Source organism: Thunnus maccoyii, chromosome 11, assembly GCF_910596095.1.
Source record: "Thunnus maccoyii chromosome 11, fThuMac1.1, whole genome shotgun sequence".
NCBI lineage: Eukaryota > Metazoa > Chordata > Actinopteri > Scombriformes > Scombridae > Thunnus > Thunnus maccoyii.
The window spans coordinates 6,534,683-6,561,122 of NC_056543.1; the positions used below are offsets into that span (position 1 = coordinate 6,534,683).

The following is a 26,440-nucleotide window of genomic DNA, read 5'->3' on the forward strand; positions in this document are numbered from 1 at the left end:
CTATATGGCTGCATACATATGTGAGGTTAAGTTCCTTTCCTGGGCAAACAAAGATATTTAGCTACTGTTAACTCTGGTAACTCATTACCTGGACAGTGACCTATAGTGCATCGTCAGTGCTATATAGACTACAGAAGGTTTGCTCAGGGTCGGCACATTACGCTGCACTCAATGTCATGAAGATTTTACTCAGAAACACTTGATTATGAGCGTTAGTGACTGCCATTCCACAAAAATGGAAAAGAGAACTTGGCATGCGGTATCGTTAGATGATACGGCAGATGGTCGAGATAATTTATGCCACATATCCACATCATAATCCTGTGGTTTGTCTCAGTTTTCACCAGTCTGTCACATGAAAAGAACTAAATGAGCGAATGCGCCAGAGTCTGTTTGAACCGTGCAAACAGATCAGGTGTGAATCCAGCCTGAGACACCTCAGTCGACTACATTTGCACGTTTGAAAATCCTCGTCTTCATCGCGGGCAGATGGCTCAGTCCATTTGCCTCTGGATGACTGCTCATTGGTGCGAGCACAACACTTACTCACCGAGAGTTTCCTGGATACCAGCTAAAGACGGGGCTGTGATTTTAAAAATTTCCTTCTGGGTGTTCTGTGACGTTTCAGTGCCATATTAATAATCAGTATTTTATTATTCATAAAGATAGGGCTGCAACTATTTTGATTATCAATTAATCTGCTGATTATTTTCTCCATTAATCGCTTGGTCTCTAAATTTCCGTTACAATTTCCCACGTGATATATATTCAGTTATATTCAGTTTATTATCATGTCTAAAAAATAAAAGTACACATTTGACAAGATGAAAACACCAAAGAAGTATGTGTGAATTGCCAGTTTTTGTTGTAACAATCTGGTAATTAAGCTTCTATAATCAGTTTTAGTGCAACTGACATCCACCAGGGCTGCAACTAACTATTATTTTCATTATCGATTATTTTCCCGGTTAATCAATTGGTTGTTTGGTCTATAAGATGTCAGAAAAGGGTGAGAAATGTTAATATGCAACCTAAAATGTCTTGTTTTGTCCCGCTCAATAACTCACAACCCTTAAACACAACCACAACCTTTTCAATTCTGCCAGGTCTGTTCCTCTAGATGACACTAAATCTTCCACGCTGGTCCTTTAAGGTTCAAGAAGCAGATTGGATGCTGCAAAGATCTGGCTGTAATATTTAATTATCTCAAAGAGAGAGAGAGAGAGAGAGAGAGAGAGAGGATATCCTTAGTAGGCCATACCAGTGACTTAGCAGCAGGTTTTATTTCACTATGCACTGTGTGTTAGAGCTTAACACCACCAGTGGCTATCACTTTCTGTTCCTGTCATGTAACACAACAGTAATTTGTCTGTTTTTGATCTCTTAATCTTTCCAACCTCTGATCCAACAAATTGCTCAGGCTAAATGGCTCTTTGCCAGGGAAGCTCTTACTGAAGAACATAACTTAATAACACATTCTGCTACCAGTTGAAACCACATAACAGCTTCGATCGTTTGTACTTTCCACCTTAACTCGTTTAGGGCTGCGACAATTAATTAATTAGTTGCCAAATATTAAATGAATCGATTCGTTTTGAGGCATTTTTCAGAAGAAAACTGCCAAATTCTCTGATTCCAGCTTCTCAGATGAGAATATTTTCTGGATTCTTTAGTCCTCTATGACAGTAAACTGAATATTTTGGGTTGTGGACTGTTGGTCAGGACAAAACAAGACATTTGAGGGCGTCACCTTCGCCTTTGGGAAACAGTGATGGACATTTTTCAACATTTTCTGAGATTTTATGGACCAAACAACTAATCGAATTCAGCACTTTCTCGCTTACAGCTCAGTCTACAGCTTGATAATTAAACCCTGATGTGTCAAAACATGTAAACACTGCTAAATTTCAGAGACCAGTTGTTGTCATGAACCACGCTTCCCTCTGTGATTTATGCTGTCAATATTCATCTCAACATTCCCATCACGTGTGTCAACACCTCTTCTTGTGCTGACTACGTAGAAATCACTGGACTGATCCCAAACTCTTGGGAACAATGCATTTCCGAGGACGGCGACATATATGTGCACAAATATTCAGATGCTCCACATCAGACTCAGGTGACGAGTCAAGTCAATATAAAGTCATCTCAGGGCACTTTTCACACAGAGCAGGTCTAGATCGTACTCCTTAATGTACAGAGACCCAACATTCCCCCATGAGCGAACAGTTGGCGACAGCGGTAAAGGAAAAACTCGGGAAGAAACCTCGAGCAGAAGCGCGCTCTAGGTGGGCGACCATCTGCCAAAAGACGCCTGCTTTGTTTATCCCTTCAGCTAAAAACTAACAGTTGCTGTTTGCAACATACCACAAGCTCAGTGCCAAGATGTTAGTAGCTAGTCGTAGCTAGTTTGTTTTTTAACATCTTGGGACCATGTTGGAAATAAATGTTTTCACTTTAAGATGTTATCCTTTGGATTTTGTTTATGTGTTTGTAATCCATAAATAAATCATATTCTATCATATCATATCATGTCTGCTAGACTGATCACGACTACTGCGGGCAAGCCCATGAAAGTACCTTACATTTGTTGGCATCTCTTCCTGAAAAGTGAGGAAATCTAAAACTACTCTTCATGTCATGTTTCATTAAGTCCGTTAAGCGGAAAAGATTTGATTAGAGAGTGAGCTACTGACCCAGAGAGGACTCGGGTTATGTGAGTGCAGACTCCGGAGAACAGCATAATCCCACCCCCAAAGTCCATATTTTAGTGATGTAGCTTCATTTCTAGGTCAGGAAATATCCCAGTGAATTAAGCTGCACAGAGCTGACTCATAAAAACTGTATCCCTTCAAAAAAGGGAAACACATGGACTGCAGTCACTGTACAGGCAGCCAGCTGGCTAAGACCATACTACTTTAAATGCAAAATGGCAGATTTAAATCCAACAAGGGTGAACGGGTTTGGTTTTTAATTACGGGCGTTACAAGGTAATATTAAACAATTGGACAATTTTGCAAACGCCAACAAAACAGAACTGGAACTGGTGAATCTGAATAAAGAGCTACGACATCCCATAATGACATAGATTTCACTAATTTATCAAAACCACAGGTGGAGTTTTGTGCACTTACAACATGCTTCACAGTAATTGACTAAAATGGAAGACCGCACCTCTCTTTTTAACCATACCTCTCCGAAAATACCCTCACCAACCAGTGGAAAATATATATAAACACATCACAACAATTTGGTTCAAACCACTGCTCAATGAGACTATTGTTTCAAATCAGTTATTTTGGTAAAAGTTTTTATATTTTGGGAAAATATGTTCTGAGACGTGCAGAAACACGTGTATCTGTAAACTTGTAGATGTGTGTTATTCTGTAATTATAAATGGTAAATGATAGAAATTATTGATTAATAGTCAGACACAAGTGCCGAGACTAAAACGAATGGTTTAATCTGGAAACTGTCACTTATATAGCAAGATGTTTCAGGTTTTAGTGGCGCAGCTTCACTATTTTTAAGACATTATTAAAAAAAGACACATTTGGCAGGGAAATTATAAAATGGGCAAATATGCACAAATGGTTTGCATGCAATTTAACAGTAAAACTGCAGGGCTGGAGTGGATTATTTTACATATTATCCTGTTATTACTATATTTATTAGTGTCTTATGAAGCGGTTAAACCACACACAGACAAAAGTGGACTTTTAGAGAGCAGATACTGTCAGTGGTCTGGAAGCAGCCCTCCAGCTGGGACCTGCAGCCACCTCAGTGAAATGAGTGGGAGGTCACAGTAGAAACCACTAGAAGCCATTCAAACCAGTTCACACACACCAGCCAGGCACTGATCATTATTGTAAGCCACAAATCAATTATCCTAAGAGGTTTTATTCCACCTCTATGACAGCAGTTGACATAGTTTGTGGTTGGATTTCTTTATATTTTAAGGTCTTTTCTGTATTTTGTCTGTATACAGTTTTCCAGCCTATTAAATGTGGATAAACTGCTCGCTATTTAAACTTGAATATGGATGTTTTTAGCCTCCACTTCATCACTGATAACAGGCCCCACTTTCACTTTTATTAACAGCCCACTACCACGTTGCGTGTTATCTCCACAGGAACAGATAGCTAACCCAGCGTTACATACAAGCTGGTGAAAGCCAACTAAAATCCTAATTAACTTCGGGTTAAGTTGCCGTGTGGGTATTCCAAGGTGCTGTATTTATTCAGCGACTTGGCACAAAGCCGGTAAATGGAGGTCACACATGGTATGATAGCTGTTGCTATAGGGGCGGTGCGGTTAGCTAGCCATATTCATATACATTACGTATGTGTTTAAAGGGGAGGTTAGTTTGTCTATAGGTAAGATACTGGCTTCTTGTGAGAAGATGGTGTTAAGTTAAGTAGTAATTGTGAGCTATTTAATGCTGTTTTAATACAGGTTTTGTGACGGTTGGCGCATACATCCGCTAGCGGCAAGTGTATGCGTCATGACTCGCCATAAACGCTAGCTGTAACATCACATCATGGAGCCGGGCAGCTTATTGCGCGATGACAGCACTTGGGGAAAAAAACCTACTTGTCACTGGCTGCTTCACCGCTGACTCCATCCTTCTTCAGCTGTTCAGCGTCCAGCTCCACGGCGCCTTCGGTTTTCGCGCAGTATGAGCGGAATGGCGCGGCGCAGAGCGCGGTGCGTTGCGCGGCGGCATGGAGAACCTTCAGTTGAGTGGACGCGGCTCTGAAATCAACGGAGGCGGTGCCGAAGCAGCAGCGGTGGGTCGGTAACCAGGTCTTCTGTATAGAGCCGGGCAAGGGACGCTTGAGGGTGGCTTCAAACAACTCCTTCAGCACTGTCGAGAACCTAAAATGTAACATCTCAATCCTGTCAGGCAGTTAGAGAGAAAGTCTTGGGTCCAGATATTTCCAGTAGCGACTACAGGCTCCCTAAGAAAATTGTCCAACCACTGCGACTGTCTGAGAGGCGATGACTCACAAACCGGCGCGCGGCCAAAAATAAATAGAGGGGCAAGTTCACGCCCCCTCCGTTCCTATTGGTGGAAACGAGGTTATATCCGCATTCAAAGATAATATATGACGCTCTCCTATTGGCTATTGGACACATGCCTGTCAATTCCTGTTTAGAGGACGAACGAACCGCGTCACACATACCTGTCTAGTCTGTTTATAAATGTGGCTTATTAATGACAGTAACATCAACCTTTGACTATAATCAGATCCTGTATTAAGTTAATTATTCTTATTTTTAGTCTATTTCCCACTCAATTTTTATTTATCATAAAAAATGATATATTATTTATATTGTTTTATTGTTTTATTTAGCCTTTATTTAAGCAGGAAAAGTCTGATTGAGGCTAAAAATCTCTTTGACAAGAATGTTCTGGTCATGAGAGGCAGCAGCACAGCATATATATATATATATATATATATATATATATATATATATATATATATATATATATATATATATATATATATATATATAATTTACAGTGAAAAGAATAAATATCAGAATCATAAAATATCAGAATTCGTCACAAGTCATCAACATCAGGTGTCAAACAGGGGTAATCTGCAGCACGATGTGTCTTTCCTCCATGTCATCATCTATTTATTTATAATTTATAATTTATCATTCTTCTTCTTCTTCTTCTTCTTCTTCTTTGTCTTCTTCTTATTATTATGATTATTATTGCTGCCACACCCTTTGCAGACTGATAAACAGGCTTTTTGTTTAAATCTTTTTTTCCCCTCAAATTGCACCTAACATTCATTATTTTATAGTTTGCTGTTTAAATCGGTAGTCTGCACACAATTTAGTGATAATTTAATCTCCTGACACCATAGTGTAATTAAAAGTTCCATCAATTATTATTATTATTATTATTATTATTATATAGCACATGAATAAAAGAGTAAGACATATACAGCTTGACATTTTATTCATTATCATATCTTTATTAAACATATATGTACTTTTATATGTTATTTTATACTGTTGTATTTGTCTTTATAATATTATAAATAACTTTCTGTGGGACTTCTGACGCACAAGTGTTGACAGTTTTCATTTTACAGCATTCACTTGTGTAGTGTACATTAATCTTCATTAGAGCTGCAACGATTGGCCGGTGAATAGACAATTAATCTCCAAGTATTTTGATCGATTAATCATTTTGAGTCTTTTTTTTTTTAAAGAAAAAAATGATAAATACTCTGCTTCCAGCTTCTTAAATTTGAATATTTTCCGGTTTCTTCAGTCCTCTATGACAGTATGACTGAATATCTTTATGTTGTGGACAAAACTATACATCTTAGGTTGCACCTCGGGAACATTGATCAATACGTTTCACCATTTTCGGACATTTTATAGACCAAAAAAATAATCAATTAATCGAGAAAATAATGAACAGATTAATCAATAATGAAAATTATCATTTGTTGCATTCCTAATCTTCATTTTTACTTCAGTCATTAATTATTATAAATATACTTAGTTTAATGCCCTGAGTTTAGTCTGTCAGGCAGAGTTTATACTCTGGGTGAGAGGTACCTCCCTCGGCAAGCTTCTCCAGTCCAATGAGCAACCGTTAAAAGAGGGCCATGTTCATTGAGCGGACCAGATATACTAGAGGAGGTGGGATTTGTAGGCACCAGGAAGCAGAAAACCCTGACAGTCCGCACTCAGGGCCACAAACTCAACTATAGCTACAGTTCTCCACGTCCTCCAGTGCTCCAGTGTGTTGAAACGTCATTTTCAGAAGTTGCCACGCATACACAGCAGCATGATGTCGAAGTTGGTGATCTACACACTGTGGCTCTTTGTATGTTCACAGCTCAGTTTGTGGTCCGTTTGGGCGACAGCAGACGAGCAGGACGGCGAGGTCAAGATCGAGGTTTTATTCAAGCCTGAGCAATGCGACAAGCAGAGCAAAAGAGGAGATCTGATGAATGTTCATTATGATGGGTTCCTCGCCAAAGATGGTTCCCAGTTCTACTGCAGGTTGGTTGTATGAGAAAGGGAAAAAAAACTCTTGCAAGTCTTTGCAAGCCACTTTGATATATTAAAAGTCTACATGCAAATATAAGACGTACTTTTTTTTGTACTTTCTTCTGTAAATGCAGTGATTGATTGATTGATTGATTGCAGCTTATATGCATGGGCATTCTGTGTGAGTCATAAAATTGTGAAGCCCTTTTGTATGTTCAAAATCTATAATCTTAAAAGCCTATTTTAACTATTTTAGCTGAATCCATGGAGCCAAATCATATCTGTCCTGCAAATCTCATTGATGTGAAGGCTGATTGATTGATTGATTGATAGCATGTTGTGTCTTTTTGTGCTTTTTTTCTGTTTCAGTCGATCTGACAAAGCCGGGCACCCTCAGTGGTTTGTTCTGGGTGTCGGACAAGTCATCAAGGGCCTTGACGTTGGGATGATGGATATGTGTCCAGGAGAGAAGAGAAAGATAACTGTTCCACCTGTACTGGCTTTTGGAGAAAAAGGCAAAGGTAATCATATGTAACAGACTGATTTTTGCCCACAGGAATCACAAAAGAGCATTTTTTTTAAAGGATAGGCCTAATGTGGTTTTAAGGTTTTCATTAAGTGCAACTCATCTGTACTTCATTTTAAGAATGATGAAACAACTTCATGGATTTCATTTTTCAATCAGTGCTTGACTCATTCATGCAACTATTCTGAGACTGTAGTCTGTAACTGTAGTTTACATATGGTGGATAAACCACTGAATTACACAAAATTACATTACATCAGAAGGTTCCTCAAACAATTTCGTACTGTACTTCTATAAAGTTGAGGGACAGATTTAAAAAAATAAGTTTAAAATTGATGCAGCAGAGGCCGAAGTACCCTGATGTTCAGTCCCTAGTTTGGGTCAAACTCCAAAAACACTGGATCCTACATTTCCCATAATGCAAATTGATATCATCTATTGCTCTGCTGCATTCATATCATATCTTAATTATGAGATTCTGACATGTAAATAGCGGCTACATCAACATTTAAGTTGTAATTATGACTAGTAAACTCAGATTTTTCTGAAAGCTCTGACATGTCCGACTCGCCACTTCATAAGCAAAGAAGGCTGCTTTAAATCGGCCAAAATGGAGATTAAACCCACATTTACCGAACATGTTATATTTTTAATGCACAGTATTTTAACCCTCACTCTGTAATCATACAACTGTCTTACATTGACCTGTGACGTGAAACACACCTTTCGCATCTCTGTCATCCAACCCAAATGACACGAATGTGACATTAGACCATAGACTGTAAAAAATAATGGAAGTAGCCACCATAATGGCATTTTGAGTTTGGCATTTTGACTGTCGCCATCTTGGATTTTTGGAGCCAGAAGTTACCATATTTGGATGAGAGGTTGGAGCTGACCCTAATGCTAGCAGCTACCTGCTAGCTTGGTTAGCAAGTGCATTTACTGTCTATGGTTAACTGTAAAAATGCTAATGCTAATTTTCGCTAGAGAAAAACAGGCTTAAAACTATAAAAACAAAATCACCAGTACATCACCAGGGTTGTTATTATATCTTAGACCTGACACAGTTTCTCCAGAACCACAGACGACATTAAACTGCAAACTGTTTTCACTGGCTGAGTAGTAAACAGACCTTCATGTGTAAAATGGACAGACTGGCCCTTTTTAAATAAGACAAATAACACAAGTTTCACCTGCATTACACTGCAATCATAACATGTAGTTGTCCAGATGTTCTCTCTGGTGGATATCCTGTTTCAAGCAAGTTGATTTTCATGTTTTAGTAAAGTAAATGTAGTCAGTGACCAGTATAGCTCAGCAGTAGTAGTATGCATGTTGTGATTAATGAATGATAAACAATAAATCCTTTTTTATATATTCTTTCAAACTGACCAACTGTATTGTGTGATATTGTTTCTGTAACGAAAGAGCTGCCTTTACGCTGTCTTGTCTTCTTTTCACAGCTCTTTAGCTGAAAGGGCATCACATCCCTGGCAGTGTTTGCTACCCATCCCCCCCATGGCATGTACTGTAAGCATGTACGGAGGTTTTAAGGTGTCTACTTCCTGTCACTCTTTTCTTGCATGCACAGGAGCACTTTTAAGGTACTAACAGCCGAGCGGTGTTTCACCTTCAACTACTATTGTCTGTAAACCTCTTCACGTTGGTGTGTGATGGTCTGACAGTGTTATAATCTAGAGATTCTTCATTTCAGTGTACTCTGATTTCTCTCTTTGTCTGTGGAGGAAATGGGGTTTGCTGAGTGTGCATGTTGCCCCCCTGCACCAGTTTATATCCAGTCAAAACCCTCCCAGGCTGAAAGCTGCTGAATGTAAACTCACTGTTGACCAGCTGCAATGAAGCCACCCTGTTCTTTCTTACTCAGTCAATAAATATTAACAGCTTTAATTGCATGTTGCTCTAGTTAGAATAGTCCCTCTTCTTGCTGGATTAACGTGTTGTATCTCTTACAGGCTTTTACATTTTGTAGATTTGTCTTCTTGAGGCCTAATTGCTACTCAGAAAAGGCTATGCGTAGTTAATAGTGAAGTCACCACTCCTTTTACTCATATGTTTCTGTAGTTAGTAGCTATTTTCACGGTGGTCCTGATGTGCAAAACAAAACTGAAAATACAACATTTTCGAAAACACAACAAACCAAGACAACAACATTTCAGGAAATACATCAACAAGCATGACAACAAAACAGAAAACACAACATATCAGAATACACATGAAAATTTTACAACTCATAACAACGTTTAAGAAAACACAACATTTTACATATGTGAAAATGTGAAATTTGTTCTGTTTTCATAAACGTTGTTTCTTGAATGTTATGTTCTTCTTTCTGTTGTTGTGTTTTCTGATTTATTTATTTATTTATTTATTTAATTTTCTAAAATGTTATGTGTTGTGTTTTGCATCTCACAGCCTCTGTATATTTCGTTCAGTTCATCACAAAGTCTGAAAATGTCATTGAACAACCAACCAATGAAAGTAAATAACGTTTCTGTTGAAATGCAACTTCACAATTCCAGCCTATAAGGTGGAGCAATTTAAACATGATCAGTAATTATAAATAATGATTATGCTATTATTAAAGTTACTACAAGGAACTTTTAACTGGTTATGAAACAGTCTTATGATATGACCTACATAAGAAAACAAGACCATCAGTGAGAAGATTTGCTATTTCTATATAGTTATTCTAAATGTCTGCTGAAACAATTTACGGCACGCAGACCAGAAGAGCCTTTGTTTACATTACATATAGCATTGTAGCATGAGGGAGTACAAAGACGTTACTAGGACCTCCACACAGCCCTGCAGGAAGGTGCCACATTGCCGGATTAGGTGTGAATGCATCCTTACATGTAACCTCGGTGTATGAACGCTACTAAAACAAAGTTTACTTTAGTTCACCATCGTCATATTAGAATTATTAATCTTATATAGCCACAAATAGATGCATTACCTCATCGCTATGCATCTTACAAACAGCTGTTTTAAAAAAAAAAGTATTTAAAAATAAGTAGCGTCTTTTTTTCACTCACATGCTAGCCAAGATCTTTACGACACGAGGCGGTGGTGCTCATGGGAAATGCAGTCTTCATTCCGGGAAAACACAATCAACACAAAATGAAAGTTCCTTACAGTAACTTTAATGCATGTGGTCTATTTAAATCTTGATATTCTGTTGTTTTCCTGGTACTGAAACAGGTCCAGTGCCACCCAATGCCACGGTGGTGTTTGAGGTGGAGCTCTACTCCGTGTCCAGGGGACCACGCACCATGGAGGCTTTTGGAGAGATAGACATTGATAAGGACAGAAGTCTCACAAAGGCTGAGGTAAGTTTCAAGTATGAAAAAAGGCTGAAAGGGTTTGTTTTATGGTAATAATTATAGTTGGATTAATATGCCAGGGGGTTACTTACAGGGCAAAAATGAGCTGTAAGCCCCCAATTAATCCTTTTACCTTTGGTTGTCTGTGCAATGTGGACAGTTTTTCTATTTGAGGATAATCTCTTGCCGCTGATGTGCTGTGTGGTAATTAAACACATTCATTTACATTAACATTCATTTTCATATAAAGGTCAAGCACAAAACTGTAATAATGAAAGTCTTAAAAGTAGAGTTTGACCTTAAAGAAACAGTTTGACATTATGGGAAACTTTTTTTTGCTTTCTTTCCACTAGATAGATGAGAAGATCAATACCACGCTTTTATGTGAGAGTGGTATCAATCGTCTCATCTAACTCTTACTATTTCTTTATGTCCCTTATCTTGTCAGTAAGTGCTTTAGTTGTGGATATTTTCAACAAATGTTCAGTTAAATTAGCACAAACCAGCTGATACACAGTAAGTCTGGATCCCAGCTGGTAATCTAAAAGCTTTTCCCTAAAAATATGTTTCTCCATCACAGTATGTCTCCATCTGAATTTTATGTCAGAGAAGAAACTAACAACCCTCTCTGATTTTTTTTTTTTTTTTTTTTTTTGTTTTGACATATTTTCTAATTGCAGGCTGACTAAGAACGAAAGAATTCAACTCAAAGTATCTTATCTGGTTGCCTCATAAACAGTGAAGGTCATCCTTGTTTCTAATCTCATTATCTCACATCATAAACACTGAATGAAGGTTACAAGAAAGGCTATAAATCACTTTACCTTTAATTTATTAACGGCATTTAGGTCTTTACAGCAGCGTAAAAACAAAACAAAGAACCGTATCGATACTACAAACCAGTATTTTTACATGACCCCAGAATTCATGATCAGAGTTGTGTTTAATAACGTTGTAATAACCTAAATATAAAGAATGTTGTTATCTGGATTGTTGACAGTGTTGCTTTATTTTCAGGTAAAAGAATACTTGAAGAAGGAGTATGAAAAAGGAGGGAAGCCCCGCGACGAGGCTTTCTATCAGAAGATTATGGATGATATATTCCGCAGGAACGACGACGACAAAGACGGACTGATCAGCGCAAACGAGTATAATATTTATAAACATGATGAGCTCTAGTCTAGTTCACGGTGGTCATTTTGTAGTTTTAAGTACTTTATTCAGTCAGTGAGAAAAAAGGGAACAGGTGAAGAATCGAAAGGAAAAATCCACCCTCAGATGTTTTTTCCACTGTTAGATGTCAACTTTACTCTTTCAGTCTACCTACTTTACATCAACATGCCTCATCACTTCCTCTTTAGTTGGGGTTTCCCTCTTTTCCCAGAATGCCTTTTGACAACCGCTGCACACACTCTGGTCTGTTGAAGCTACTGTGGGAGTAGAAATGGAAACATCTGCCTCTTCTTTAATGTTTTTCCCCCTGTATGATTTTTCAACTTCAGTTCAATGTGGCTTATCTGGAGAGAAACCTTTAGATGATTTATAGTTTAAACAACTTCTTATTTATCTTATACCGGCCCTTTATGCAGCCCCTCAGTTCAGCCTCTGTCTCTAACAGGCTGTTTTAGCTCCTGTCTCTTTAAGGCCCGCCTCCTGATGAGCTCACTCTGTTCTGATTGGTTAGCTTCACAAAGCTTCCATCCGCTCCGGACGCTATGTAAACAAACTATAATAGCAGGATTTCACTTCTTTTTCTTGTTTTTTACTCAACAAATCAACTTCTCAAATACATGCGTACATGTTCAGGCCAAGATATGAGAGTGGAACAACCTTAGCAACAACCTTAGCAACAAGCTTAGACATTTGGGTATGCGTGACCAATCTGACATCATCATGAGGAGGAAGTAGAGGTAACTTTGCTAACTGATCATTCAGAGCAGACTGAAGCCCTGGCTTTTGACTTGCAGGGAGCATTTTTACATATGTTCACCTCAAGATTTGGAACTTTGACCACGTTTAACATCCGACATCATGACAGTATAAAAATAACAAAATCACAAAAAGCACAAGTCCCCTTTTAAAGGGGTCGATGCCTAAACCTTAACATTTGTACTGCTGATGATTGTAACTGAAAAAACACTTAAATGTGACCAAAAATGCAGGGGAAGTAGCTGTTTTTTAAGAAAGTGTTGAAGAGTTTGTGGGTGGATTTTTTTCCTTTAAAGATCTGACAGGAAACAACCACATTGAGGTTCTTTGAGTCCCAAAGACAACTTTCCAAAAAAGCACAATAGACTCTCGTTTTTTAATACAAATACAATTAAACTTTGCAAGGAAGAACATCCGTAACACCCGAGCAAACATTTACTTTTATGCAAATACCACTAAATTTTAGCGTTTTTAAATGTTTTATTCCTATTTGTTATTAGTTTTGTCTTTCGGTGTGTCTCAGATACACAAGTTGCAGCCCGTAGAACAAACAACACGATTGCACAATGTTGTTGAATCAGTGGCTTTGAAAACTGTACCATGACTGTCATGTGAGACCTGAGAGAAAACAGCTGCAACTTTTTCACCGTCCTGTGAAATTTCTGCCCTCTGTTCTGCAAAATCACACCAGTGATTCAGCTCCTTCACACAGAGGTGACTGCAAAACGTTTGTAAGAATATACAGATACGATTTTTCCAATTGAAAAGTGTAAAAGAAATGAAATGTGGCTGAAATGGGTGAAGTTTGAATATAATTGATAAAAAAGAAAATGCACATGTATTTTTGTGGTTGACATGTTTACAAGTTTTGTGTACATCTTAATGTGGTCACGATCATGATTGTCATTGTATTTTTGTATTTAGTAACAGAATAAATAAGCCATAATGTCATTCAGCTTTCTCTCCTCGGTTGCAACTGTTGATTTATGGACTTTTTACCACGATGAGAAAAAAGAGAGAGAAGCTATAAGTAGGCTAAAGATAAGAGTGTGTTTTTGAAGTTAACCTCCAGTTTAGGTGGATGTAACTGACACGAGAGGACAGAGCTGATAAGACAAATGCTTTCAGTGTTTTTCAGAGTACAGTGATTGATTTCTTGACCTGAACTCATGTTCTTATGTCAATGTTTACTCTGTATGTTCCTTAATAAATGCATTTTGTTTTGTCATCATGCAGAAATAGTTGCCCGTTCATACACCAACCATTAGAGGATACTGTTCAGCAGTAACAGAGGAAAGATGCGTCTGCTGTACAGAGATTGGACACAAAGGTTATAGGATGGTTTAAGCGTATAACGTTAATTTTTCAGATAGTAGCGGAGAGGTCTAAGAAAGTCTTTGTCTGTCCCTTAAAGGGGAAACTTAAATAGGTGAAATACTTTTGTCACCATGACAAAAAATAAAGATTTGATCGGTTTCTTGTTAACCAGGAAATATAAATCCATCATTTTTACTGTTTCTAGCCGATGTAGGCTGCAGCATTGTCTGAGTCTTTCTAGTTTTAACGATATATGGAAGTCTCTTATTATAACAACTGATCATGTAAAGAGGAAATTTGGTTTTAATGAGATTCATTTTGTGAAATAATGAGAAATCTTTGGGATTTAACAAAATAAAAGTGATAAAACAAGAAACATTTCTTGATAAAACAATAATTAGTATCTAGTAGTAATGAGAGAGTATCATTATAACGTGAATATGTAACACAACATCATGGTGGCAGCAACACACAGCCGAACTTTCAACACTGGTTTTATTGTTAAGATTTTAGTCCTTTTTCCATCCGAGACTCGTTGACCAACAAGGGGTCACAAACCGTAGTGAACTGTAGTGTTAGTGGTGTCTTGTTGGGTTCTCAGGCTTTTCTTTCATTCACAGAAGGAAGAACTTTAAATGTAATTCTCTTGTAGTAGACGAGACAGTAAAACTTTGGTTTTATTTCCAGACTGGATGTGCGTTATGTTTTCATGTTGTCAAAATGAGCAGTAAATACAAATTTCCCTCTTCAGCCTACCACTTACATTTACAACAGGACGGGTTACTGTGTAAAATCAGAGGTGCGTTCAGGGTGTAAAGGAGCAACAATACAACAGAAAAATCGCCATAGGTTTTAAAACATTTATCACCCTCAGATGTTCAATTCAAATATGTATAAACCCAAATAAATGTCCTATTTAGGAAAAGAAAGGAAATTATCAAATGATGAATACAACAACATGTCTTTTTGTGACATTTTGACATTTCTAAGGAATTTGCACACCTTGTGCAACTTGTGCTAAACTAGAACTGAACCTTCAAGAATAACTATACAAATACAAACAAACATCACAAAACTTAGGCAACCACCTGAAATTCTGAGGCAATACAGGAGCTGTGTTCATGCATGTTGCAGAAATCCTTTGATTACAATCTCAAAATGTGGAGTTATTTTATGTAAAGTCATGTAACATCAGTATGAAATAGTCAGATGTCTTGTAGATAGACAATATGTGAGATGTGCAGGAGAAGAGGGGATCCTTGATTCCTTGGGAGAAGAGGACGAGGCTTTTTCCTTGTGAGAGATCTCTTTGAGACTCTCTTTATTTTTAGTTTTTTGTATTTGACTATTTTTGTAGTTTTAGATCGCTTGCTTTGTAAAACCAAATAAAACTGGTTTGTAGTTTTTATACACTTCAACCAAAGTTCCTGACTCGTGCTCATCTCTGAGGTTCTCTGGTGTTAGAAGAAAAGACGCCTCCCTCGGGATAAGCTGACAGTAGTTTTTGAAATTGATGAGATTAAAAATTTATAGACTCTTATTAAGATAAAAAATTAGTGCCGTTTACTAAATAACAGAGTAGTAATGGTTCAGGTTCAGTGACTAAAGTTAATATATAGTCACATATGTGTCAGAGGTAGAGTTTCAATACAATATTAAGTTGAGGGTTTATAATTAGGAGTCTAATTGGCTAGACTGTTAGGGCTAGGGCCTACAGAGTGGGCCTCGTCCAGTGATGTCCTGTTAGTAGGCCATCCTGGACTACTTTCAAACCTCCAACACCTATTGCACCTACACATTTCGTTGTCGGGACATACTTGACTATATAGGCCCTTTGGTAGTGGTTCAACAACAGCTGGTGATTATAGAAGCTGAATTCTGGTTCCCTAAGCAAGGCCAGGTTGGTCGTGCGTCTGTAGATTTTGGGAATTACGTTCGAGGACAGCCGTCTGTGTCGGGTATCGGTTATCTGTAGGACAGAAACCGCTTCAGTAGGAAAAAGCACAAATAATACAACTAATAAAGGTCAGAATGTCTGCTGTGAAAAAGGGTCAGTTTACAGCCTCAAACACCTTCGTACAATTGTCACTGTGGAAAAGCTTCCTATATGTGGACATTCACCTGCCTCTTACCTGTCACTCTTAATAACTTCCTATCAGTGAAAGCCAATTAGACTGGATCATTTCCAGGCCTCTTAGTTCACTGAGGTCAGCTCTGTGAGACTGTTAGTAGACAAGTCAAACACCAATAGTTTGTGATAAAAAAAAAACATTACAAGCATTACTGACATAAAACATTGTGGCTTAATTGTTCAAAAACCTAAATGTAGCAAAGAAAAATGGATTTTCAGTTGGTATAAAAACACATTTATTAATAAATATCTGTGTAATGGTCTTTTATACATAGTTTATCAAATATATACACAGTATATACTATTATTTGGGAAAAATCCTTAGTGACAAAACATTATTTTTAGTCTGTCAGTTGAGGATCTTCATCTTCACAGACGGTAACTTGATCGCTGCTGCTTTCACCTCCTCTGTCATGTCGACACCCAGCGGCGCCCTGCGACACAACGTTTATACAGTTTGGTATCTCACTCGGCTCGATCATTGAAATTTCAAATGAAATCCTTCCTTCAGGTGTTTGACTTACTTCGGCTCGTAGCTTACGTCCACATCCGGAGGCAGTATCCCCTTCCCTTCTCTCAGACGCTCCACGCCGTTCCTGATTAAACAAAAAACAAAAAACCTTGACTAGACTCAACGGTAGGACAAATCTGATTCAAAGCTTTTTACTGATTATCAACATACACACCACGCAATCATCACGCCGTTGTCTGTGCAGAATTTGGCCGGAGGACAGAGCAGACGCAGGCCTGTCGTCTCTGTGATGATGGTCAAGGCCTTGCGGATGTACTGATTGCTTGCAACTCCTCCAGACAGCACCTGGAAAAAACCTAAATTTATATCCACAGTGTTCTCAAGCTGGTCACAAATATATAGTTGCATATTTAAAAAGAGGCTGTATTTTTTTTTTTTTTGCAAACGTTACTCAAACAGAATGAAATAGTGTATTTTTGGGGACTATTTTCAGTGGCGGATGAATCCACATTTGTTGCTCTCATGAGTATTTCTGGCAGCAGGACGGTTTGTGTGGGATTGACTCAAAATAATCTACAATGTGTGTGTTCATAGTGATGAAAGAACATGTCACCCGGTGCAGCCGCGTGGCTCAATGACGTGTTTTTAATAGTTTTGGGACAAAAATGGAGCTCTACAGCACAGAGGAATAAGATATATCAGGCTGTGGATGCACAGAGAATACTTTCATTGTTGGTTTCAGTCTTTTATAGAATAGAATAAAACCAACTTCATCCTTAAATAGCTCTACATTTAAGTTATTTATGAGACGCTGCCATCTACAGCCTTTAATGCAACAGCACGATAAATTTAAATCACAAGCAGTACAAGAGTCAGTTGTCAGGCTCTTGCAGTATTTTTATATACGCAGGATGATAATGTAAGAACAGTGTGCTGAGAGCAAAAGTAAAATAACAATAGCTATCCCAATATAGCACATTTTAATTGAATGAATAAATAGTTGGTCACATGATATATATCGTCATATCGCACAGCCCTATGCCAAATATATTCTTGATTAATTGATTAGTCTATGAAATGACAAAAAGTTGTAAAAAAATGCTCATCCCAGTTTATCCATTCCCAGTTAAATATCTCGTTTTATCCGACCAACAGTCTAAAATCCAAAGACATTCACTTTACAAAGATATAAAACAGAGAAAATCTGCAAATTCTCACATTTGAAAAGGTGGAACCAACAAAATTTTGGGCATTTTTGCTTGAAAAATGGCTGAAACAATCATTCAGTCATCAAAATAGCTCTAAAGTGGTCAATGAAGAAAACATATTTTGTCATCAATTCAACAGAACAGAAAGAGAAACGCACTCACCAAGGTGGGACTGTGTGACGGCAGCAGGCCATTCGCCTTGCAGAACAAGATGGCTCGATGTGTGCGCTTTGCAAGATGAGAAGCGACCGTGTGCTGTGTGGCAGCCGCGATGTCGTTCACACACGACAACAGCGTCCCCTGTTCTATACCTGCAGAGGGAAGGAAAACATGTTTTGCATGTTTTTACAGGAAATATCACATTTATCTGGACCACTGGTTCCCAATCTGGTAACAATACTGGGGAAACAAAAACATGCAGCAATTAAAGCTCATCTCCACTCAGAAATGTGTTTTTCTTCTTGTTACTTGTCATTTTAAGGATTTTTAAGGATATAATTGATATTTATATGTCTTCAAACATGTCTGGAGGGGATCTTTAATGTTGTTACACCTGTGTAGTTAGTTAGTTTCTCTCCCCTGGTCATGTATCTCATAACAGGAAGTAAACTTGTACATGTAGCTGTTCATTTAAATACAGGTTCAGGGAGAAAATATGACCAAATGAAGATATTCACCACATTGAATTCACAATATTATGTTGTGAATCACTGGTACATGTGTTTTGGTTGTTATCATACCTTCCTCTGCCTCTTTTTTCTTTATTGTCATTGTAATTTGATTCCGTAGTCCAGCAAAAGAAAAGCAGCAGTCATAAGTTTGTCCCATAGGAGTCCTGAAAGGAAACCTCGCCCTGTCACCGTCCTTTGCCAGAAGCTCTATAGCTCGTCCTCCGCTCAGCGTGGAGCACCGCGGGTGTTTTATGAGGGACAAACGTCTCGCCACCTGTGAATCCACACAAAAACAATATTAGTTTAGTTCACGATCACAAACCGAGCATCACGAACAGCAACGACAGCCCAACTCACTTTATCCAGCGTATCCCCTGGAGCTTCGTCCAGATTGTGACCCAGAAGCAGAAAGTCGTCGACTCCTCGAGCCACGGCGAGAAGTGAGTGACCGCCAGAAACCAGCAGCACCAGGAAGGGGAAGGCGACGGGCTGAAGCATCCTGACGGTCAGGGCATGGGCTTCCATGTGGTGGATTGGGATGAAGGGCTTGTTGTGCGTCCTCACAAACCTCTGACTGAACTCGAGACCGATGCCCAGGCTCAGGCCCAAACCCGGCTTCACTGTGGTGGCCACGGCTGACAGCTGGCTCGGGACCACGCCGCTCCTCTCCAAAGCCTCCTGGACTACACGCTCGATGTTTTCCCTGTGGAGCTGCTGTGCCACTGTGGGAATGATGCCACCGGTCCTGTAGGATAAAGGACAAGTTCACAATTTTTTAAATGTGTCTTAAAACAACAATGAGGTCTTCAGTGCTATCACTTAGCTAAGGTTAGACTGTTGAGAATGTATGTTGATCCTGTCTGTTCTGTTTTGGACATGACCCTTTTTACATTTTGGTTGGAAATATTCAATCCAATATCACAAATTATCTCATCACTGCCTTATTTATAGTCATCCTGACACCTAAGATATCAAATCATATGAAAAACTTTACAGCTGTTGTATCTCTTTTGGCCTGATTCTTGTAAAGTGGAAATCCCCTGCTCCACCTACCCATCACTCTAAGATTAGAGATATTTTCTACTTTGTTAACATGGAAAAAATAAGTGTACACTAAGAGGGTCATCTACCAGTTTTAAGAAGACACAGGGACCATTTTTCACATATGCTGACAAACTAACTTTCACTGACATCCCGGACGGACAAACTCCAAGACCAGATTCAATATTCTTACCTAATTTATTGAAATTATTCATTTTGTTTTATTGTTGTGTACTCTACATATGTGTAAGTGTATGTGTACACACATATAGATGTTGGTGTTTACATTTGCCATGTAATTACACAACTGTTTATTTTTTATTTCCTTTTGTAATTGCTTAAAATCTCAATTGAAGCTCGGTATACTACTTGTCTGTTCTCTGTTTGGAAACCCAATAAATAAAGTTTTAAGGAAAATTAACAGTCTGGTGTCCATATGAACAGTGAAAGAGGTTTTCATCGCTGTAATCATGCTGAACGTTGAACCTTCATATTAGCTTCAGATAAACTTTTAAATACATTTTTGCACAGAAGGAGGACTGTGGATTTTGTCCCCTATCACTTACATTGTAAGTGCATTATGAAGGGATCTTCTAATGGTCAGTATGAATAGGAGGAATGATTACAGCAAGAAAAACATGTTTCAATATTCATTTAGGCTCCTGATTGTTGTTTTAAGACCACTTGAAAACTTGGTGAACCTGTCCTTTAATGAATTAATACAAACTACACTCACCTCAGATGTACTTGTGTCTGTGAGTGCAGAGACTCTCCCAGTATTGCACCTGTCTCATCCAACACAGCAGCTCCAGTGTCATCACAGCTTGTCTCGATGCCCAAAACCAGTCTGGAGCAGGAGGCTTTTCCAAATGAAGGATTGCACCAAAGTGTGTGTCTAAACTGTAGCAGCCTCTGTAGATGTTTTACTTTTGAAGGGAACATAGCCATGCACCTTAAGTTAACCAGCTGTGAGGTAAAATGGTCTAATAAATCAGGGTGACCTCAGCTTAGTTTCAACTGAATTTGAAACTCACAAAATATATAAAAAACGGAGACAGATATGTTAGTAGCATCACATTAAATTTCACAGCGACAAACCAATAACGGGAAGCATAGTGAGGCACTTAAGAGCTGCTTGCAGGAAGCACGATTTTACTCTGTTTTGTTTCTTGACTGACATTTCCTCCAGGGAAAGACGTCTGGCTGTGTCACATGTAAATAATTCCGTGCGCCGGCAAATTCGTGACAATAGATTAAGTGACAATAACCAGCTAAAAGACACTCAAATAAAATAAAATAACGACCCAGTAAAGTAAATTATACACTTATTCGTTTAGAAAGCTTTTTTTTTTTTAAAGAATCGTTGAAAATGAAGCTTGGGCCCTCTTTGGGGACACTTTAGTCTGCTGCACAAGGAAGTAAAAACGGAGTCCAGCCGTTTACCGGCCTTTTTAACCATGCGGCATTTCCCATCAAAGTTTTAATGTCTATAGAGGTAAAGTAGAATTTTTGTCACTTCATAGTCAGAGTGTATTAGTTTTTTGGTTTCTGTATATAACGGCGCTGTTTTTAAAAACGTTACAAACGTTGAAATTAGCTGTGCTGTCTTCATGGGTCTCAGAAATGTAGTACTTCTGATGAACACTCACTAACGAAGGGATAAATGAGAAAATAATTGGATATTTGTTGACAGTCAGTGTCGTGCGAATGCTTCGTTTTAACAATATAAAATTTGATGTAATTAAAATAACACAATACTGACATTTATATAGTATAGTAACAAACTGATTGAGTTTGGCACTAAAAAGACTAACATTGAAAGTTATCTACTTGATTTGACTCATTTGGACGGATGAAGCTGGACGGAGGAATGATTACAGCAAGAAAAACGTGTTTCAGTGTTCATTTGGGCAACTGACTTATTTTAAGTCAAACTTGGAAAAACTGTGAACCTTGTCCTTTAATGTCTCTGACGGAAACCATTTTATTTGAATGAAAGTAAAAATCATTTACACGGCTCGAGTTCTCCTACGTACATCAAATGCACCATAACGTTCATGTGTGCAAGATTTTTACCATTTCTGATTTTTCTGGCTCACTAACTGCAGAAAAGCAAACCAGTTCCCATTTAATATGTATCAGTGAACTTGTAATGGATCATACAATCGGTCTGTCGCTTTGTCTGTACTGTATTTCATGTGTTGTAGGCATAAAAGTGTGTGGAAATGGTTCGCGGGAGCTAAAGGTTGCTAATGCTATCAACATACACGGAAATACCTCGGATCACGTGACATGTTAGGAGCTGACTGCTGCTAACAGACACGTGATATTTTAGTGTTTGCTCGTTAATTAGGCAACCTGCGCGTTTACGCTAAAATATTAGACGTTTTGGTAAGATTTCCAGTCAAATATTCTAATTGTAGTTAGCTTTAGCATTTTTTTCACTTTTAACAAGCATTTCATGTTTCTGAAGGAGGCATGGATCACCCAGCTTGTATTTTGGAGGAGTTGAAGCAGTTTGTCGTAGGTGACGCCCCACCGACAGTGTATTACATCCCAGATTTCATATCAGAGGATGAGGAGTCATATCTTCTGCAGCAGGTCTACAGGTCTCCAAAAACTAAATGGACTCAGCTGTCAGGCAGGAGGCTTCAGAACTGGGGAGGGTTACCGCATCCCAAAGGCATGCTGGCAGAGAAGATCCCTGACTGGCTCCAGAAGTACTGTGAGAAAATTTCCTCTTTAGGTGCATTCAGTGGGAAATCAGCCAATCATGTGTTGGTGAATGAGTATAAAGAAGGAGAGGGGATTATGCCACATGAGGATGGCCCTCTGTACCACCCTACGGTCACCACTATCAGCCTGGGCTCTCACACCCTCTTGGACTTCTACACACCTGTCAGCAGCCTGGACGATGATGATGATGATGCTGATGATGCTCCGCTGACAGAGGAGAACCGCTACCTGCTTTCCCTGCTGGTGAGGCCGCGCAGTCTTCTGATACTGCAGGATGAAATGTACCAACGTCTCCTTCATGGCATCAAGGCCTGCACCCAGGACACTCTGACGGACAAGGTGCTGAACCTGGCTGCCGCCGGCGGCGCCCTACCGGGGGAGACACTGACCCGAGGAACCAGAGTGTCACTGACCATTCGGCATGTGCCTAAAGTGATGAAGACAAAGCTTATCCTGGGACGGAGATGAAGAGAGACTGCAGGAAACAACTGTCACCAATATCATGAAGCATAAAATGGGCTGCTTTATGAATTATATTTCATGTCTTTATTAATTGGATCCAGAGCTGCAACAGTTAGTCGATTAATCGATTAGTTGCCAACTATTAAATTAATTGCCAACTATTTTGATAATCGATTAATCATTTTGAGTCTTTTTTTTTTAAGTAAAAAAAGTTCAAATTCTCTGATTCCAGCTTCTTAAATGTGAATATTTTCTGGTTTCTGCAGTAATTGATGACAGTAAACTGAATATCTTCGGGTTATGGACAAAATAAGACATTTGAAGACTCTGGGAAACAGTGATCGACATTTTACACCCTTTTCTGACATTTTATGGACCAAATGACTTAAAAAATAATGGACAGATATTAGTTGCAGGATCAGTTTAAGCCTTGCTGATCTCTCTGCAGCTCTGGATCTGTTGTGACAACACATACTTAAAGGACTGCTACTAACGATTGTGTATATCTCATGAATATTTTAAGGGATTAATAAATAACTCACTATTATTTAATATTAACAGAAGAACGGTTCTTGATCTGCAGCCAAAAAAAGATTCAAGTATAAAATTTCCGATCAGACGATCAAGCAGCCGTTTGCTGTTTTGTGAATCTGTAACCATCAAATGTTTGACTGACTGTAATCATTAATGAATAGTCAGAACTGCAATCAGGGTTTTGTTGATTTCTCTGCTTCTTGTTTCAGCACTACAACATATAAAAAAATATGAAAGTTGTGTCTGGTGTGTGTGTTGTTTACATCATGGATGTTGTCTGGTATCTGTTATATGTTGTCTGATAAGAGCAAGAATCTGCAAAATGTGTTTGAGGTCGTTTAGAAAGTGTCACAATTACATCGATCGTCCACCAGAGAGCGCTGACGGCTTTATTTTTGAACTGTTAAATTACAGTACATATGTTGGTCACAACTCCTTTAGTAACTATATTTAAGGCGTCTTTATCTAAATGATTGTATAAAAAGTTAGTAGCAGCTGATGTATTGTTATCAGTTTTGTCAGTATGCTGTTGATTTCTAACAGAAATCACAGTAAATCTTATTCGAGTCACAAATGTAACAATCTAGTGTCTAGTAGCCTCTCAGAGAAGCTCAGCACTGAACGTTATGGCTTCATAATCTACCATCAGAAACATGAGAGCTGCAAAAATGATTCAATTAATCAGTCAATCCACAAAACATTAATTGCTATTTTGGTAATTGATTCATTGGTTTTAGTCTTTTTTTTTAAAGGAAAAAAACCCTCAAAATTCTCTGGTCTCAGCTTCTCCAATGAATATAACAAAATACAAATTAACATTTTCTTGTTTCTTTAGTTTTCACTGATAACAAACTGAATATCTTTAGATTATTAACTGTTGGTTGGAACAAAACAGGATGTTTGGACTTTAGGAAACAGTGAAAACACTTTTTATCGTTTTCTGACATTTTAAAGACAAAACAACTAATCAACTTCAGATTAATCAATAATGAAGATAACTGTTACTCACAGCCCTACTGAAAACCATCACTATGTCTAACCAGAGTGTAGAAATGATTACAAGATGTCATTGAAGTTACAACTGGCTTGTTTTTGACTGTTAAAGATCACAGTCACACCTGCAGGCTGATCTCTGTTAAGGAAATACAAAAAAATATGCAAATAGCATCACAGTAGGGCTGCAACAAATGATTATTTTCATCATTGATCAAGTGTCGATCACTGTTTCCCAAAGCCTGAGATGCAAACTAAGATGTTTTTGTCCCGACCAACAGTCCACAAGCCAAATATATTATGTTTACTGTCACATACGACTAAAGAAACCAGAAAATATTCAAATATAAGAAGCTGGAAGCAGAGTATTTATATTTTCTCTTTTAAAAATGACAAAAATAGTCCGTGACCGACTAATCAACTAATCGACTAATCGCGGGTCTTTAACTGTTGTATTAGACAGACAACACAACTGCAGGGCTTTGTCATCATGTGCTCTATCCTGCAAACGCACTAACTATGTTTCACTTTGGTGTGAAATGATATATTCACAGGAGGACACCGAAACAATGGAGCCACAGACAAAGCGCTGGAAAGGGCCGGTGTGTGACACCGACTCCTGGGTGGCTTATCCTGTACTGTCAGATGAGCAGTCACAAGACGTCGAGCTGATAGAGGCGTTCGCTGCACCCATTGTCAACAAGAAAGAGACGTCTCGACTTGTCAGGGAGCTGAACAGCCTCTACCCCTTAAACGGCCTCCAGCACGTCAAGAGGGTGCGAGCGTGCAAGGAGAAGGGCGGCCCTCACCCCCTGGAGGTCCTGCTGTGCCTCGTCAGCGAGGCGCCACACGTGAAGGAGGTCAGCGTGGAGTCTCTGCTGCCCTCGGGTGAAGTTAGACATGACGGATTAGGTGAGCCTTTTGTGGTGAAGGTCCCCGCTCGTCCCCCCTTGACGCGACCCCAGTTTGAGCTGGCGAGCAAACACTGGCCCACTTCCTTTCACGAAGACAAACAGGTGACCGTCGCCCTGAGGGGAGAGCTCTTCAGCTCGCCTCAGAAAGCCAGGATGCACATGTACATGACGTCTGCTCTGACTGCTGCCAAACAGGGCAAGGAGTTAGGGATGGAGGCGGTGGGGGCCTCAGTGGTCGACCCGGCGACGGAGAGGATCGTCGCGGTGGGCCACGACTGCCGAGGCGACCACCCTCTTCATCACGCGGTCATGGTCTGCATCGACCTTGTGGCTCGGAGTCAGGGTGGTGGGGGTTACCGCTTTGACAGATACCCTGCTTGCCACTATTCATCGCCCAGATCCATCTCTACCTCAGATACCTCTCAAAACACGCCTGACGCTCAGCCGTACATATGCACCGGATATGACCTTTACGTGACCAGAGAACCTTGCGTCATGTGCGCCATGGCGCTGGTCCACTCCCGGATCGGTCGTGTGTTCTACGGGAGCGCCTTCGCTGACGGGGCTTTAGGGACCAAATATAAAATCCACTCACAGAAAGATTTGAACCATCGTTTCGAGGTTTATAAAGGAGTCTTGGGGAAGCAGTGTGAAGATCTCAACACGCTGGATGAAAGTTTAGTGGGAAACAGGAAATAAATGTGTCTGATCAGCAGGACGAGATCTGATTATCATGATGTTTCACATAAGTGTTTATTTTAAATAAAGTTTTTAATCTTGTGTTTGTTGCTAAAAGAGCATGTGTGTAGATGAAAAGTTCCCATCATGGTTGAGGTGTTTCCATGAGATAAAAAACACTGATTTGCTTTTTTTTTTTTAATATAAAAAGGTTGTGACACAGAAACTTGTACAAAATCTCCTCAATAAAGTTAGCATGAGTTAATGAAAATAATAAAAGCTGCTGTGAGGGCTCTCTAGGCCGTCATGAATCTGATGCAAATCAGCTGATTAAACTGAAAACACTCATTCACATTGAGCTGCAGACTGATTTGTATGTCAGACTAGTTGTACATGTGCTAACCTGTGCTGCAGGTTCCTTTAACTTTAGGAACAAACATGAGTTGTTTCCGTCA

At 39.0% G+C, this 26,440-nt stretch overlaps 5 protein-coding genes across 7 annotated transcripts in view; 3 read left to right on the top strand and 2 right to left on the bottom strand.

The window, feature by feature from the left end:
• Window positions 1-5,045, bottom strand: part of glsb (glutaminase b) — a 49,669-nt gene extending 44,624 nt beyond the window's left edge. The window contains exon 1 of one of the 2 annotated variants that reach the window (XM_042425792.1): window positions 4,594-5,020. In XM_042425792.1, coding sequence (XP_042281726.1) covers window positions 4,594-4,892 — 299 coding nt within the window. In that variant the 5' untranslated portion in view covers window positions 4,893-5,020. Of the gene's footprint in view, window positions 1-4,593 lie in introns of both variants that reach the window. The other variant, XM_042425794.1, reaches the window with a different exon arrangement.
• Window positions 5,046-6,572: 1,527 nt separating this feature from the next.
• fkbp7 (FKBP prolyl isomerase 7) lies at window positions 6,573-12,505 on the top strand. Its single transcript, XM_042426439.1, has 4 exons — window positions 6,573-7,038; window positions 7,396-7,547; window positions 10,778-10,905; window positions 11,917-12,505. The coding sequence occupies exons 1-4, from the start codon at window positions 6,821-6,823 to the stop codon at window positions 12,076-12,078; spliced, it is 660 nt and encodes a 219-aa protein (XP_042282373.1). The 5' UTR covers window positions 6,573-6,820; the 3' UTR covers window positions 12,079-12,505.
• A 3,998-nt stretch (window positions 12,506-16,503) lies between these two features.
• On the bottom strand, window positions 16,504-20,844 carry osgepl1 (O-sialoglycoprotein endopeptidase-like 1). The gene is made up of 7 exons (XM_042426953.1): window positions 20,405-20,844; window positions 18,985-19,372; window positions 18,697-18,901; window positions 18,119-18,267; window positions 16,963-17,093; window positions 16,801-16,872; window positions 16,504-16,710 (listed from the first exon to the last, which is right to left on the bottom strand). Exons 1-7 carry the CDS (start codon window positions 20,614-20,616, stop codon window positions 16,626-16,628), a joined length of 1,242 nt encoding a protein of 413 aa, XP_042282887.1. The 5' UTR covers window positions 20,617-20,844; the 3' UTR covers window positions 16,504-16,625.
• A 226-nt stretch (window positions 20,845-21,070) lies between these two features.
• On the top strand, window positions 21,071-23,037 carry alkbh6 (alkB homolog 6). Of its 2 annotated transcripts, none has more exons than XM_042426955.1 (2): window positions 21,071-21,163; window positions 22,142-23,011. In XM_042426955.1, exon 2 carries the CDS (start codon window positions 22,147-22,149, stop codon window positions 22,870-22,872), a length of 726 nt encoding a protein of 241 aa, XP_042282889.1. In that variant the 5' UTR covers window positions 21,071-21,163; window positions 22,142-22,146; the 3' UTR covers window positions 22,873-23,011. The 2 variants fall into 2 exon arrangements, with proteins under 2 accessions (XP_042282889.1, XP_042282890.1); XM_042426956.1 differs by lacking the exon at window positions 21,071-21,163 and adding an exon at window positions 21,542-22,059 and having other exon boundaries at window positions 22,142-23,037.
• Window positions 21,082-26,087, top strand: adat3 (adenosine deaminase tRNA specific 3). Its single transcript, XM_042426954.1, has 2 exons — window positions 21,082-21,163; window positions 24,948-26,087. The coding sequence occupies exons 1-2, from the start codon at window positions 21,152-21,154 to the stop codon at window positions 26,004-26,006; spliced, it is 1,071 nt and encodes a 356-aa protein (XP_042282888.1). The 5' UTR covers window positions 21,082-21,151; the 3' UTR covers window positions 26,007-26,087.
• Window positions 26,088-26,440: the final 353 nt, after the last annotated feature.